The sequence below is a fragment of the Oncorhynchus tshawytscha genome, linkage group LG20, assembly GCF_018296145.1.
Source record: "Oncorhynchus tshawytscha isolate Ot180627B linkage group LG20, Otsh_v2.0, whole genome shotgun sequence".
NCBI lineage: Eukaryota > Metazoa > Chordata > Actinopteri > Salmoniformes > Salmonidae > Oncorhynchus > Oncorhynchus tshawytscha.
The window spans coordinates 25450090-25467749 of NC_056448.1; the positions used below are offsets into that span (position 1 = coordinate 25450090).

Below are 17660 nucleotides of genomic sequence, written 5' to 3' on the forward strand. Positions count from 1 at the left end.
TGAGCTACAAAGGACCACAAAGGACTTTCTGTGTATGCATTCTTGTTGACTCACAGATGAACAAAAGTGTTTTGATTGATTACTGCTCGTGATAAAGTGGCGTTCTACAAACTAAAATGGTTCCAACAGGGCTTTTGCTCCCTTGCACACAGTGCTTTATATTTGGATGGATTAAGGAACAAAATTTCAATTTGGTTGTTGGGAGGCTTTCCATCCGTCGTGATAATTGATCGTTCTGCTGAATGGTCGGGAAAAAAATTAGTGTGTTCAGCTTGGCTCTCAGTCCGACTCCGCACTCTGTTTTAGTACACTAGTTCCTCTTAAATGGCCTCTGTGGAAGTCTATAGCATTGTTTGTGTGACTCATCTAAGGAAAGGTTTAATTTAGTCATTTATGTTGAGTCAGCCTTTGTTGATTATGTTGAATCTCTTTTGTCTAATTTGTTAAGTAGTGGTGATCTCCTTTGTATGATCGGCAGTGCATTTGTTCAATTCAGTTTAACACCATCCAGTAAAAGTCTGACATCTCAGTTGTCTTTTCTCAGGAGTCTGGCACGATCTAGGCATCCCTCTCTCTCTCTTTTTGGAACAGACATACACCTCCCTATTTCCCCAAACCCCCTGCTGCCTTCCTTCACTTAGGGAATCCTGTTTTAAAAGACAAATGCTGCCTTTCTTCACTTAGGGAATCCTGTTTTAAAAGACAAATGCTGCCTTCCTTCACTTAGGGAATCCTGTTTTAAAAGACAAATGCTGCAATTCATAGAGCAGAGTGGGCACGGCGCCAGTCTATATCTAATCTTTCCCTATTCTTCTTTTCCCTTCAGTGGAGAACAGACGAGAGCAAAATGTCACGGCTGTCCGAGTGTAGAGGAACAGAGGTGGGTGGCCAAATGCCAAACGCTTCTCTGTCACAGCCTGAACCCTTCTACTGTACTGTAGAGGGATGAGAGAGGGAGATAGAGAGGGAGAGACAGATGAAGGCAATGAGAGAGAGAGATACAGTAAAAGAGACATAAAAAGAGCGAGTTGATACCGAAAAAGACAGCAACACTGAGACCCAGAGAGGCACAACGAAGTGAAGACACTTCAATCCACAAGATGGGAATAGAGAGTGTCTGACTGTATAGGGATCACTGTCTTGGGATCATTTCATCTCACATCTCCTCATCCCCCTCTCACAGTAAAGCAATGAGTAAACCTACACCGTACAGTACATCACTGTCCCACTCCCACCACTGTATAATCAATGAGATTCATGACAGTGGGCCAGATAAAACAAATACAGGTGCGTCCCAAAATGGCACACTATTCCCTATACAGTGCACTAGTACTATATAGTGCACTACTTTTGACCAAAGCTCTATAGCCCCTGGTCAGCACTGGTCAAATGTAGTGCACTATATAGGGAATAGTGTGCATTTTGTGACATACACACAGTGCAGGGAAAAAATACACTTCAAAGGAGATCTAATAGGATGTCTGTTCAGCTCTCCTCACCTGAGATATGTGCTCTCTAACCCCACAGAGTCACTGTGTTGGGTGTGTTTTTTATATTGGAGCTCAACCTTTTCTTACTGCTATGAGATCAGCTCTGGTCAGCTTTCAACTTAACATGCCATGCCTTCATCAAGATCCTGATTTAGATCATACTGTTTGTGTATTGGTCAGAGAGCCACTGTGATATACCATTAATCCAGTGGTGGGTGGAGATATAGAAGGAACATCAAATTGAATGGCTGGAATGGAATAAAGGAATGGTAGGTGTTTGTAGGTGTTTCACTCCATTCCAGCCATTAAAACGAGTTGTCCTCCTATATATCCACCCACCAATTTTCCAAGCTGTTTAAAGGCACAGTCAACTTAGTGTATGTAAACTTCTGACCCACTGGAATTGTGATACAGTGAATTATAAGTGAAATAATCTGTCTGTAAACAATTGTTGGAAAAATGACTTGTGTCATGCACAAAGTAGATGTCCCAACCAACTTGCCAAAACTATAGTTTGCTAACAAGAAATTTGTGGAGTGGTTGAAAAACAAGTTTTTATGACTCCAACCTAACTTCTGACTTCAACTGTATATAAAGGAGATATTTCTGTATTCCATTTCCAAAACATTTAAAAAAATGTTTAAAACATGTTTGCATTATGGGATAATGTGTGTAAATGGGTGAGAAAAAAATGTTATATTAAAAAAATATTTTATCCATTTTGAATTCAGGCTGTACAATGTGGAATAAGTCGAGAGGTATGAATACTTTCTGAAGGCACTCTAGTCTCCACTCTGGTTGGTGTTAGTAGTCAACTGCACTGAGACATTGTTGTCCATAATAGTTTGTCTGCACATACAATGTTCATCAGAGGCGTCAAACCCATATGTCCTGTTAAAAAAAAGTATGTTGTTGTTGTTTCTCAGTGTTACCTCTAGCCACATAGCAGTTTTATGAATTTGGCTTTAGCTAGACCAGATAGGTTCAGAGTAGCTAGTTTGTTTAACTACCTTAGCTGTCATGCCTGCTGGCAATGTTGGTAGCCTTTAAAAAAGCAAGCAAAAACGAAATGTACTGAATAAGACTCTTTTACCCAGATTTTTGCAGAGTAGCATATTTAGTTTCTTTAAAAAAAGAATCACCAGTCAGGAGGATACAGACAGCTCAAGAGGTATGCAGACAGCTTAGGTATGCAGAAAAAGCTGTTTTAGGTGTTCGAAAAATGCGAACCACCTCCCAGCCATCCTCACATACTTTGTGCCTCTTTAGAGTTTTGGGGTGTTTGATGCCCCTGGAGTTCATTAAAGGACAGCCTTAGTGTCAGCAGGAGTTGTTTCATCCGCAGCTCTGACACTGTGTTATTGTATTAATGCTGGTGCGCTTGGCATGACCTTTCTCAAGACATTGAATTCAATTAGACTGAAGCAGCCAGGTGTCATGAAAAGGGCAAACGACTGTCAGTAGCCTTTTCCACCATGGAGAAAGCTGTCTCTGGGCAGAGCACTTTACCAGCAAAGACCCATACTATGTCCCAAATGGAACCCTATTCTCTATTTAGTGCACTACTTTAAACCAGAGCCCATGGGGAATCCATGGGGAACCCATGGGTGCCATTTGGGAAACTAGCTAGCTGTTATAAACACCCCAACACTTTACAACAACACTTACAACACTTACATGGCCTCTGGAGAGTAGAGCCATAAGGCTGGAGAGTAAAGCCATAAGGAAGCTTTTACAAACCCCAGTCATTTGGTGTGCAGAGAGAAAGGGAGAGAGAGAGAGACAGACCGAGACAGTGCTGCCACCATGGCTGGTTGGGATGTTTTTATACAAGCCTGGCAGGGATTGAACTGAGCAAATCCATCATCCCAATGCTAGATGACACACAGTAACCGTACAGTCATCCCCTGGTTAATATGACTACAGTTAGAAGGACTTTCATTCCTGTCGGGGGCTGTGGACACTGTGTACAATAATATTCCAAAGTATATTTTAGAATTTAGACATAAATGGATTGAAGGCCACCTCCAGAGTGCATTACAGAGCTATAATCAACATGTTGTTCATTTACAGAGGGATAACAACAGGAATAAACCCACAAGATGACTTACATACTCAATGATGCAGAGTCACATCCCAACAGGGATTTAAAGACACCCTATGTGTCCCAAATGGCACCCTATTCCCTATTTGGTGCACTACTTTTGACCAGGGCCCATGGCACTGTGAAGTTTAATGTATCATTATTTAAAAGTTCGCCGCATAAGCTTAAAAACAAATAACAACCATCATTGTCTACAGTCAATCACGGACTACAGGAAGAAACCCAGCCCAGTCACGGACCAGGATGTCTTGCTCCCAGGCAGACTAAATAACTTTTTTGCCCGCTTTGAGGACAATACAGTGCCACTGACACGGCCTGCAATGAAAACATGCGGACTCTCCTTCACTGCAGCCAAAGTGAGTAAGACATTTAGACGTGTTAACCCTCGCAAGGCTGCAGGCCCAGACGGCATCCCCAGCCGCGCCCTCAGAGCATGCGCAGACCAGCTGGCCGGTGTGTTTACGGACATATTCAATCAATCCCTATACCAGTCTGCTGTTCCCACATGCTTCAAGAGGGCCACCATTGTTCCTGTTCCCAAGAAAGCTAAGATAACTGAGCTAAACGACTACCGCCCGTAGCACTCACATCCGTCATCATGAAGTGCTTTGAGAGACTAGTCAAGGACCATATCACCTCCACCCTACCTGACACCCTTGACCCACTCCAATTTGCTTACCGCCCAAATAGGTCCACAGACGATGCAATCTCAACCACACTGCACACTGCCCTAACCCATCTGGACAAGAGGAATACCTATGTGAGAATGCTGTTCATCGACTACAGCTCGGCATTCAACACCATAGTACCCTCCAAGCTCGTCATCAAGCTCGAGACCCTGGGTCTCGACCCCGCCCTGTGCAACTGGGTACTGGACTTCCTGACGGGCCGCCCCCAGGTGGTGAGGGTAGGCAACAACATCTCCTCCCCGCTGATCCTCAACACTGGGGCCCCACAAGGGTGCGTTCTGAGCCCTCTCCTGTACTCCCTGTTCACCCACGACTGCGTGGCCATGCACGCCTCCAACTCAATCATCAAGTTTGCGGACCACACAACAGTGGTAGGCTTGATTACCAATAACGACGAGACGGCCTACAGGGAGGAGGTGAGGGCCCTCGGAGTGTGGTGTCAGGAAAATAACCTCACACTCAACATCAACAAAACTAAGGAGATGATTGTGGACTTCAGGAAACAGCAGAGGGAACACCCCCCCATCCACATCGATGGAACAGTAGTGGAGAGGGTAGCAAGTTTTAAGTTCCTCGGCATACACATCACAGACAAACTGAATTGGTCCACTCACACAGACAGCATCGTGAGGAAGGCGCAGCAGTGCCTCTTCAACCTCAGGAGGCTGAAGAAATTCGGCTTGTCACCAAAAGCACTCACAAACTTCTACAGATGCACAATCGAGAGCATCCTGGCGGGCTGTATCACCGCCTGGTATGGCAACTGCACCGCCCTCAACCGTAAGGCTCTCCAGAGGGTAGTGAGGTCTGCACAATGCATCACCGGGGGCAAACTACCTGCCCTCCAGGACACCTACACCACCCGATGCTACAGGAAGGCCATAAAGATCATCAAGGACATCAACCACCCGAGCCACTGCCTGTTCACCCCGCTGTCATCCAGAAGGCGAGGTCAGTACAGGTGCATCAAAGCTGGGACCGAGAGACTGAAAAACAGCTTCTATCTCAAGGCCATCAGACTGTTAAACAGCCACCACTAACATTGAGTGGCTACTGCCAACACACTGTCAATAACACTGACTCTACTCCAGCCACTTTAATCATGGGAATTGATGGGAAATGATGTAAATATATCACTAGCCACTTTAAACAATGCTACCTTATATAATGTTACTTACCCTACATTATTCATCTCATATGCATACGTAGATACTGTACTCTATATCATCGACTGCATCCTTATGTAATACATGTATCACTAGCCACTTTAACTACGCCACTTGGTTTACATACTCATCTCATCATGTCTCATAATACTGTACTCGATATCATCTATTGTATCTTGCCTATGCTGCTCTGTACCATCACTCATTCATATATCCTTATGTACATATTCTTTATCCCCTTACACTGTGTATAAGACAGTAGTTTTTTTGGAATTGTTAGTTAGATTACTTGTTCGTTATTACTGCATTGTCGGAACTAGAAGCACAAGCATTTCGCTACACTCGCATTAACATCTCCTAACCATGTGTATGTGACAAATAAAATTTGATTTGATTTGATTTGATTGCTAGCTGTAAGCATCTCTGGCTGACCCCATCTTGGTGAATGAGGTGCTACTTCTGAACATGACCAGTGGGTCGTAGCTGTGTGTTACCCTGTTAGTGTTACCTTCCATGCTATCCCACTGTCCTAGGGCTCTATTTTCGGCTGATGGTAAGGAGGCACAAGTGTCAAAAGCACGTTAGTTTGCAATTTCATTGTGTGAAAACTGGTACACTGGCATTTTCTAGCCCTAACACCAGGTTCGGCAATTTACTTGTCCAACATCAGCTGAGGTTGGAGGGGTGGCTATATTTGAGGCGTGTCCTTAAAAACACACGCCAAGGTGACAATTTCATGCAGCGCTAATGGGACATTTTCAGATCCACACAAACATGTTGTTAAAGGTAACACAGTTGATAATGTCATGGATTTAGAGAGCAGAAGTGTAGCCTATCCAGCCAGTGTCCATGGATGAGAGATGTGCATTTTCTGTTGGTGAATCTCATTTTTAGAAACATAAAAAAACTTTGGTTTTCCCCCCATTTTGTTTAATTTGATTAAAAACCAAGCATAGCTTACCCTCCACTTAATCAATGCTGGTTTAGCATAAAGGGGTTTTAAATGGTCTACTGAGAGTGCTTTGAAATAATTTGGAGGTTTTTGCCCTCATGATTATTTACTCCTGTCTGTCCTGTGAGCGCCCCGGTGGCCCTTAAATTAAAATGAGGAAACCCTGGTGTCCATCGAGTCAACTGTCAGTTGGGCCTGGGCTTTGATCTGTGGCCCTCCAGGCTGCAATTAACCATCCATCACAATTCACATACCTGCATACTTCATTTCGATTGTTCGAGTAGGCTATCCACACTCTTAGAATTTTTTTCTCCCTTATAGAACCGAAAAAGGTTCTATTGCTTGCTTCATATATGGTACCCCAAAAAGTTATATGCAGAACCCTTTTATAGGATTTGAACAGAACCCATGAGGTTCTTCTTCACTTAACCAAAATGGTTCCATATAGAACTCTGCATGGTGCCATTTATGAATTATTTAATAAACAGTAAAGTTATGGACAAAAGAATACCAGCATAGTTTTTAGAAAGTGTCATTATATGCATAGTTTGGAAATATGCACTGGTAGCCAGAGAGGCATCTCTTTGTTTGAATGACATGCCCAGATGACTATAGCCCCGTCGCGCTCACTTCGGTCATCATGAAGTGCTTTGAGAGGCTGATCATGGCCACATCAAGGCTGGCATGCCAGGCACACTGGACCCACTCCAATGTGCTTACTGCTCCAACACAACAGATTCATGGAAGATGCCATTTCCACCGCTATTCACACGGTCGTAACACATCTGGACAAGAGGATTACCTATGTGAGAATGCTGTTCATTGACTACAGTTCCGCACCACCCTCTGCAAATGGATCCTGGACTTCCTGACGGGCAGACACCTCATCCACACTGACTCTTAACACAGGGCACCCCAGTCCTCTGCTGTACTCCCTGTTCACCCACGACTGCATGGCTTTGCACGACATCAACGCCATCATCATGTTTGCTGTCGACACCACGGTTGTAGGCCTGATAACCAACAACCACAAGTCAGCTTATAGGGAGGAAGTGAACTAGCATTGTGGTGTCATGACAATATCAGCAAAACAAAGGAATTAATTTTTGACTTCAGGAAGCAGAGTAGGGAACATGCCCTGATCCACATCAATGGGGCTGTACTAGAGAGAGTCATGAGTTTTAAGTTATTCGGCGTCCACACATCACCGAGGACCATGGACCAACAACACCACCATTCTTGTCAAGAGGGTGCAACAGTGTCTTTACTTCCTAAGGTGGCTGAAGAAATTCGGCACGCCTCTCCATAAACTACCGCTGCACCATTGAGTGTCCTGACCGGTTGCATCACGGTGTGATACGGAAATTGTTCCATCCACGACCGCAAAGCCCTGCAGCGGGTGGTGAAGATCACTGGTACCATGCTTCCAACCAACCAGGACATCTACTCAAAACAGGGCCTGAGCATGAGGCATCATCAAAGACCCCACACACCCCAGCCATGTGCTGTTCTCTCCTTTACTGTTGAGAAGAACATTCTGGACTAATATTGAGGGTTATAATGTGTTCAGAGCTGACAAACAGGGTAGAGATGGTGGAGTAGCCATTCTTATTAAAGTCCTTTCTCTGTCTCTTTACTGAAATCCATTTCTCTTGCCAAATAACTTTAGCTGCTATCTTTATGCCTTTGTCTTGGGAAAAATGTTTCTGTTATAGGGGTATATCGTCCTCTCTCAGCTAACCGTTGTGCACTAGAGGAGTTAACTAGTTTGTCTTCTTTTACTAAATCAGAAATTATTATTCTGGGTGACCTAAATTATAATTGGAAATTGCAAGCTTTAGACAATCTAAAAGGTGTGTAATGATCTCAACCAAACTCAGCTGGTGACTAAGCCTACACAGTTCAACCCCAAAGATCCTTCAAAGTTGACTCTGATTGATTTTATTTTACCGAATACACCAAAGAAATATGCTTCTACTGGTGTCTTTGCCCAAGACATTAGTGACCTTTGCCCAGTTGTTTGTGGTAGAGATGTGAGAATACAAAAATTGAAGCCTTGTATCATCACAACGTGGAACTTTAAAAACTTCAGTGAAAAGGCTTTTTTTCATGATCTTTATTTTAGTGACCTTGATTGTGTTTCAGCTATCCCTTTACCTGATATAGCTTTGAGCCTTTTTGATGAGGTCTTCAATACTATTATGGATAATCGTGCTCCATAAAAAAATGAAGTGTTAAAGGTAGATCGAATGCCTGGTACACTCCGGAATTATCAGATGTCATTCATAAAAGAGATGATGCTTGGGTCAATGCCAGGAACACAGGCTTAGGCCCGGACTGGTAAGATTTTAAGCAACTGAGGAAACATTGTGTAAAACAAATCAGAAAGGCTAAATCTGATTATTATGTAACGTCTTTTTCGGATTGTAATGGGAACCTGGCTAAATTCTGGAGAACTGTCAAATCCCTGAAGGGTTCTACTTCCTCCTCTGCAACAACAAATTAATTCAGACACTGGCTTCATTACGGGAAAAAATTACATTATTGATGCATTTAATCACCATTTTATATCAGCGAGCTCTGTCTTTGAAATAACATCTAAGCCTATTCACAATGATATTGGGCTCCATCCTGATAGTGGAAACTTACTGAATGAAAATAGTCAAAGATTTTCTTTTAGGCTATTTACAGAAAAATAAGCCCTAAGCTTTGCTAGCAATAAACAACATGAAATCAACAGAGGCCAACCAATTGGATCCTGGTCTGCTTAAGTGTGCATCGCCCATTATTGTTGGCTCCATAACACACATTTTTTATTTGCAGTTTTTTTATGGTAGGCAAGATAGATGTGTTTGCTTTCTACTCAATGTATTGGTAAGTCATGTATTTAACAAACCTCAAGGTGCTTTTCTTAGGAGCGAATGGTCTGCCTGCAGGCAGCAGGAAGACAGACTGCACGCAGGCAGCTCGAGATCATTTGATTGACAGTTCTGGTTGCCTTGTGAAGTGTTTCGATGTTTTCAATGAGAGCACAAATGCCATTGAGGTTGGCGTTTGAATGCTGTCAGCTGCCACAGTAGACAGGACTTGTCGCCTGAGTCAAATTATTTAAACGTTTGCCATCTGCCGTGCTGTTATATATCTACCGCATGTTGATTTTCACTGATTGTTTACTGAAATCACCATAGCAATTCATACCGTCATACTGGCTTGCTTTTGCCATCACCCTCTTTCTTGCTTTCATGTCCCTCTATGGCGACTGGTATGATGTTTTTTAGTTCTGCTTCAGAAGTGGCATTACTTTACAGACAAGATAAATGCCAGTTCAGTGGCGCTTCAAAACTATCTTTAGAGAAGGTGTTGTGGTGCCTTTTAAAAAGCCGTAGTGTACCCTTTCAGACAAACCATATCTGAAAGGGGTACAAGAGTCTGCGGAGCTCCTCCTTTTCCTCACCACTCTATAGAGCGCTAACACACAGCTGGAAAAATGAAATATTTCACCGGATGTATAAATGTGAAGCATCCGGTTGACGTTTCCGCTCATACCAGGTCACAGTTGTAAATGAGAACTTGTTCTCAACTTGCCTACCTGGTTAAATAAAGGTGAAATAAAAATAAATAAAAAATACCAAATATGGTGATGAGAGGAAGCCCAGTGGGAGAAGATGGTGCGAGATGGATTTTGGCCGACATTCTGAAAATTTTCTCATCGATGAAACATTTTATTTACATACAGTTTTCTGTTTCCAAAACTATATAGAATCTGTAACAAACCGTTTGAACTGTGTTTTGTTGATTTGACCTTTTGCCAAAGTCTGTAAGTTGTTGTTTTGTTTGTATTCAGATTTGGTTAGAATTATACAGTCTTTTAAGACCTTATCAATAACCTACTAAATTGCATCTTGCTTCTTAACTATGTTTGGCATGTCTATCCCCAGCCTCTATATCAATGTGAATGCCGTAGTTATATTGATGCAATGCAATTAGAACAATATGGACTGCAAACATGTTCAACATATTTTGCAAATGGGGCAGGCTAATTAACGGACTAGGCTATAATGGACTAACATTCCAATTGGAGTTGATGACAACACAATACATAAAATGCCTTAAATACACAACTTGAAGCAACCACGTATTTAACCATGGAGCACATTCTGATTGGCCAGGGAGGGAGCAAGCCTCGACACACCCACAACTTGTTTGTTCAGAAAAACCCAGCCCTTTCACGCCCCTGCCAGCAACTGCAAACCATAATTGTGGCAAAAATCTTTCTGACACACCCCCAAACCTACAGAGCTACCGCTATTCACTTAGCTTACCCATTCCATTAGATTAGTTAAAATAGAGCCCCTTGTCTGCATCCCACATGGCACCCTTTTCCCTATCTAGTACACTACCTTTACCAGGGCCCATAGGGCTCTCGTCAAAGGTAGTGTTAAGGGGTGTCAAACTCATTTTACCCCGGGGGCCGCAAAAAGGTCTTCAACGAGGTCCGGAGGGCCAGGTCCGTTCCATAGAGGGGCAAGGGAGGAGATGGACGGCCCCTGGCCTGCCTGCTACGCCTGTAATAACCCCATCAGTCAAAGTGTCAGCCCAGCTGGCTCCAGCTGGGAGCTGGGTCTCCCACCCCACTGTCCCTCATAACAGTACACAGGGGGCCAGTACAGAGCACAGGGGGCCAGTACAGAGCACAGGGGGCCAGTACAGAGCACAGGGGGCCAGTACAGAGCACAGGGCTGGAACATTACAGAAAAACACCAAAATTGACAAAACTATACACTGGAATAGACTATTGTAAAACTTGAATTAATAGCAATGGCTTTTATTTGCTGAAATGTGTGCCATTGGCCAGCTGTTAAAAGGGACAGGCGGCTATTTGAGACTCAGCATTTAATTGAAGTTTTACGGTAATAACGCACATTAAGGTTGCAGCATACTGTATGGATGCATGTTGAATCCATTGTGTGTGGGAGTGTGTGCGTGTCCGTGTTTTGACCTATGCTCCCTGAAAGTTGTCAAAAGCGTGTGTCTCGGCACCAGGATACCAGGTGTCCATTGAAGCGTTGTTCATTCTCCCCCCTGTCAAAAAAAGGTATGGGCCCAACCCATCAGAGACGGGGCTATATTTAGATCCTGCTCCAATGCCTCCCCTTTCTTTTTCCTCATGGCCTAAAGTGAAATGTCTACATGCTGCTCACTAGAACAGAGGACATAACTGGTCCATAGCCATGTCCCCATTTCAATATATTCAGATGACAACATTGCCTTCCCTATCAAATCACATCAAACCACCATGCATCAAAACTCAGAGATGTAAAAAATAAAAAAATAAATTACTAGTTGAAGATTTCAGAAAAAACAGAACCAAAACAATCCCCTCCACTCAACAAGCACACACAGGCAAATTGTCTTTTAAGATGACAATGAAGCATAAGGAGAAAGCAAGAGAGAGATGGAGTGAGGGAGCAAGATGGACAGAGGTAAAAAGACAAGAGTCTGGAACACAGCAAAGAGAGGTGGATGGAGAGAAAGAAACAGACATCTTTTCCCTTGAAGCCCCTCTCGAATGTAATGATGATGTTGAGCCTTTGAGCCTCCTTCTCCATCTTTGTCTACCTCTGTCTCTCGCCCTCCCTCTCTCCTGCTCTCGCTTTCTCTCACCCTAAATTTCCCTTGGGAGGTCTTGTCAGTCGCTACTAACACGGAGGATCAATATCCTGCCATGAGTGTGAGCCATTGATGGGAGTCTGATCCTTCAGCAGTGGCCACACTTCAACTGTCCCCTAATGACCTAATGTGTGATAAACTAGAGAGAGAGAGAGAGAGAGAGAGAGAGAGAGAGAGAGAGAGAGAGAGAGAGAGAGAGAGAGAGAGAGAGAGAGAGAGAGAGAGAGAGAGAGAGAGAGAGAGAGAGAGAGAGAGAGAGAGAGAGAGAGAGAGAGAGAGAGAGAGAGAGAGAGAGAGAGAGAGAGAGAGAGAGAGAGAGAGAGAGAGAGAGAGAGAGAGAGAGAGAGAGAGAGAGAATGATATTCAGCATTATGGACAGTTCTGGTGACCTTCTTAATTAACATGCCTGTCTTATCATATGTCGCAAGAGGTTCAAAAGAAGTGCACTATGTAGGGAAAAGGTGCCATTTGGGACGCAGGCCATGTCGGTGGTTACCTTAAGTCCACCACACTCTGCGGCAGAACCCCGGTCCACTCCGGTGATGTAGATCCCCAAGGCATACTCTGCCCCACCCCGGATCATCAGACCTAGTGAACGGCCATCGTCCAATACCAGGTTCACCTGACAGAGAAGTGGAGGGAGGGGGAGAGAGACATTTGACAGAAAAAAAAGCATTCAAAAAGCATCCCGCATTGTCTAAGATTCTGAATGCCCTGTCTTTTTTTACAACAAATTGAGCAGCTATTTGTAAGTGAGTTATTGTTGGCTAAGAAGAGTGAAGTGGACTAATTTGTCGAGACCATAAAACATTATGATTTATGTGAAATCCCTGAACAGCTGAATCTGGAAACGCCCAACACTAAATGACATTCTTAAATGCTAAACTAAGCCGTTTCAGAGGCCAGTGGTAATGTGAATGCTCAGTCTGAGTGGGCACCTGTGTTCAGTGACCTGTCACCCTAACAACCAACCAGCTGTAGGATCAAACCATGCACGTCACAGCAGACCCTACAGATCTAGAGTGCTAGTATATGTGTATTTGTGTGTGTGCGCGTGTGTCTACATATGTATGTAAACAGGCTCACCTTCTTCTCATCTCCCTCCTGCAGTATCTGCATGGTGCTGCGTCGTTGGCTGTCGGTGCGTCTCAGGGTGGCACTGCGGTGCTCTGGGAGGTCAGGGGGAGGGGGGACACTGTGACCCTGAGGGTCCACCCAGGTGTACACATGGTTAGTGACATAACCCCCTGGGATTCGCCCCACCGACTGCACCGACAGGGACAGCTTCTTACTGCCCTTCAACACCTAGAGAGAGGAGAGGAGAGGAGAAGGTGGATGAGATGAGAGGGGGGAGTAGGGGAGGAGAAGAGAACAGGGGAAAGAGATGAGTCAATATTTCACAAATCATCCAAATCATCTATTCATACATGAGCAAGCACTTCAAAGCACGGAGTACATACAGATCATTCTGGCAATCAATCATACATTCACACATGCAAGCATGCACCTATACACACACACACACACACACACACACACACACACACACACTTGATATGCTGAGGCAACACACTCAGGGTTGTGCCTCATTGATTTCTGATAGTCTGCTGTAACTGCAATCATGTTTGTGCAATGTGTTGCGTTGAATGCATCCATGTGTGAAAAAATCATACTATTCCTTTATTGTACTGTCAAACAGTCAGATTCTAAAAAAGCCTGTCTTCCAGACTGTTCTCCTAGCGCTGTAAGCATCACGCGTCTCGGAGTAGGAGTGCTGATCTAGGATCAGGTCCCCACTGTCCATGTAATCTTATTCATAAATAAACAACTTATAAAGCCCAACACATACAAATAATATAAATAACTTATAAAGCCCAACACATACAAATAATATAAATAACTTATAAAGCCCCACACATACAAATAATATAAACAACCTATAAAGCCCCACACATACAAATAATATAAATAACCTATAAAGACCCACATATACAAATAAAATAAATAACCTATAAAGCCCCACACATACAATAATATAAATAACATATAAAGCCCCACACATACAAATAATATAAATAACCTATAAAGCCCAACACATACAATAATATCAATAACCTATAAAGCCCCACATATACAAATAATATAAATAACCTATAAAGCCAGACACATACAATAATATAAATAACCTATAAAGCCCAACACATACAAATAATATAAATAACCTATAAAGCCCCACATATACAAATAATATAAATAACCTATAAAGCCCAACACATACAATAATATAAATAACCTATAAAGCCCCACACATAGAATAATATAAACAACCTATAAAGCCCCACACATACAATAATATAAATAACCTATAAAGCCCCACACATACAATAATATAAATAACCTATAAAGCCCAACACATAGAATAATATAAATAGCCTATAAAGCCCCACACATACAATAATATAAACAACCTATAAAGCCCAACACATACAATAATATAAATAACCTATAAAGCCCAACACATACAATAATATAAATAGCCTATAAAGCCCCACACATAGAATAATATAAACAACCTATAAAGCCCCACACATACAATAATATAAATAGCCTATAAAGCCCCACACATAGAATAATATAAACAACTTATAAAGCACAACACGTACTGTACAAATAATATAAGCCTATGGGGAAAGGGTGGTATGGGGAGGTTTTTCTCTGGTCGCCGAGAGGCAGGGCAGGATGGTGCATGTAAAAGTATCTCGCTTGTTTATGAGGGTGGGGGGTTATGGGATAAGTGGTGGGGGTGGGCAGATAGAGATATGGGGGGCTGACAACTACCTGTGTTGATAGGCGGGGTGGGAAGGGGTGGAAACATTTGTTTATTTTTCTTTAAATGTCCATTTTATTAATACAAAATCCTGTGTGATCAATATGATCATTTCTTTGTATGTATTTCTTTTGTTTTTCTTTTGAGTGTCAGCCCACGGGTACATGTTATGTAAACTGAATATATGAATTTAAAATGAATACTGGACCTGTTACCCACCCCAACAAAAAAATGCCATAACAAATTAAAGCATCTTTATTGTTAAAACCAACACATTTCAGACACAGCCTTCATCAGGGTTTGACACCTGGCTCAGAGGACTAGTTACACTAGTTACAGTTACAGTTCACATTACAATCACAGATGCATAATGAAAGTGCCATTACAAACACTTCTAAATTGATCAATCTCACCTAATAATCTTGGGACCCAAATCTTATGTCAGCTAGCTGGCTACCTCCATTCTGTCAGCAGAGATTACACCTGAAAAGCCTATTGTGGCACTAACATCATCAGTATTCTAGAGGAGGAGATGCAGATAAAGGAACAGACTTCATATTCTAGTGAGTCTGACAGTAAGGGACTAGATGTGCGTCTTTGCCAAGCAGCCTCTGAGTCTGTACTGCTGTGATTTATGTGATCCAACAGGCTCTCTCCCTCTGGTACGTGTCGCCTTGCTGGGCCCAGAAACGTTCCTTTGCATTTAGGGGAAAGAGAATAGGAAGCCCGGAAAATTAACGGTTTAGATTAAATGGAAACTGAAAGGGCAGATACAGTTTGGTAGAGTAGTAAGGAAGGAAGGGGGGATGTGAGGAGAGGCAGAAGTGGGGAAGGTCGAAGGGAAAGAGAGGGAAAAGGAGAAGAGGGGGGAACAACAGTAATTTAGAGCAGAGCTTCTCTACAGTGGCAGCAGCAGCAGTCCTAATGTGGTGTGTCCCAGCAGGAAAGTACGGACTGGGACAGCGCCTGATGGAGTGCATCGGTAAGGCCCACACCAACGACACATAATGGGTGGTAATGGGAAATAAAGGGAAATAAGAAGAAATGGTAAAGCCAAGTAATATACAGTGGCAATCAGGCAAGACCGTACAAAACAAGTTCCCTAATGAAAATCCAGACACACCCATATATGCTACAGGACCAGTACTATGCATGCGTGTGTGTGTGTGTGTGTGTGTGTCTCAGATAAAAGGGTTGTGGTAGGGACAGTTGAAGACCCACATTGAGCCTCTAGAAGGACCAATGGATTTATGCCACCCAGAGAAAAGGCTCTTTCCTTGTATCCTGGTAAAACTGTTTATGGGGCTACGTGGACGTCTTGGCTCCTATAGTGGAAACACTCAAGGCTAATTGTTCCCGGTAATTGGCATCGCTTGGCCGGTTTATTTAACTGGCATGCACACATGAATGCACACACATTGACACACGTGCACACACACACTGCCACTCCCTGTGTATTTACCGCTGTGTCCGAAGGGAATTATAAAACATCTGAGAGATGAACAGGGACGAGGGAAACAGCTCAGTGCTCAGTGAGAAAGAGGGGAATGTGTGTGTGTGGTAACGTTAGCATCGACAGGGGAACAGAAACACAGACGTACTAAACAGAGCATGTGTAAACATTAGCTTAACAAAAGAGGGCCAATTAGGGGATCATAAGAAGTAATTGAGTCTTTCCTGGCAGTGGCATGTGTTTAGAATGTTCAGAATGTGATTATATGATTACAAAGTCAACAAATGAGAGGGGGAAAAACAGTTGGGCCAGAAAGGACATTTGCATTGGTTTGGTATGTTGTATTTATTTAAAAGCAGCAGCTACTCTTCCTGAGGTCCACATGAAACATGACATCATACATAGTACAGAACATGATTAGTCAAGGACTGAACTACATACATTTACAACGTCACACATAGCCTACATATCAGTACATACACATTATATTTAGGTCTAATACATAGCACAGTGCAAATTACATTACAAGATACATAAAATGGCTGTGTCTCTTCACAGTCCTCTTGGTTTTATTGCTCTTGGTTTTAACTGGTTTTATTGCTAGCTTGAGTTACAGACAGTTCCCTGTAGTCATGGCTCTATTTAATACTATGCGTTTTCCAGTCTCTGTTCTGGACCTAAAGACAACAGGTCGCATGTCTTTGCATACCGATGAGTGTCCGAACTGTGCCAGCTGCTTGATCAGACAGTTCGGTACCTTCAACACATCAATACCTCACACAAAGGCCAATAGTGATGCAATCAATCCTCCTCAACTTTGAGCCAGGAGAGATTGAAATGCATGGTACTGACACTTTCCCTCCACATCTAACTGTGATACGTGTTGCTTTGTTCTAGACCAACTGTCGTTCTTTGCCGCACATGACCACACAGCTGGGCAGTAGTCCTGTAGGGCCTGTAGGACCTGTCTTGTCGACTGAGATGTCAAGAAGGCAGAGCAACGCCCTATCATGGACAGACCTCTTCCCATTTTAGTAACCATTGAGTCTATATATGTTTTGACCATGAAAGCTTGCTATCTAGGGTTACACCGAGCAGTTTAGTCTCCTCAACTTGCTCAATAGCCACATAATTCAATAATAGATCTAAATGAAGTTTAGCGTTGAGAGAGGGATTTGTCAGAAAAATTATGCTTTTAAGTTGAGATATTTAGCACCAGCGTATTGCTAGTTACTATTGCTAGTTTCTTGATGGGTGCATGCCTATCAGTAACCGAAAGAAGCAGTTTCATAAATGCTTCAAGTGCAGC

At 43.0% G+C, this 17660-nt stretch overlaps 1 protein-coding gene across 1 annotated transcript in view; it reads right to left on the minus strand.

The window, feature by feature from the left end:
* LOC112220333 (whirlin-like) overlaps window positions 1–17660 on the minus strand; it is a 141095-nt gene that overhangs the window by 73941 nt on the left and 49494 nt on the right. Inside the window, exons 2-3 of the mRNA XM_024382152.2 lie at window positions 13158–13376; window positions 12568–12693 (exon numbers count right to left, since the gene is read on the minus strand). Of these exons, the coding sequence (XP_024237920.1) occupies window positions 12568–12693; window positions 13158–13376 (345 nt within the window). The remainder of the gene's footprint in view (window positions 1–12567; window positions 12694–13157; window positions 13377–17660) is intronic.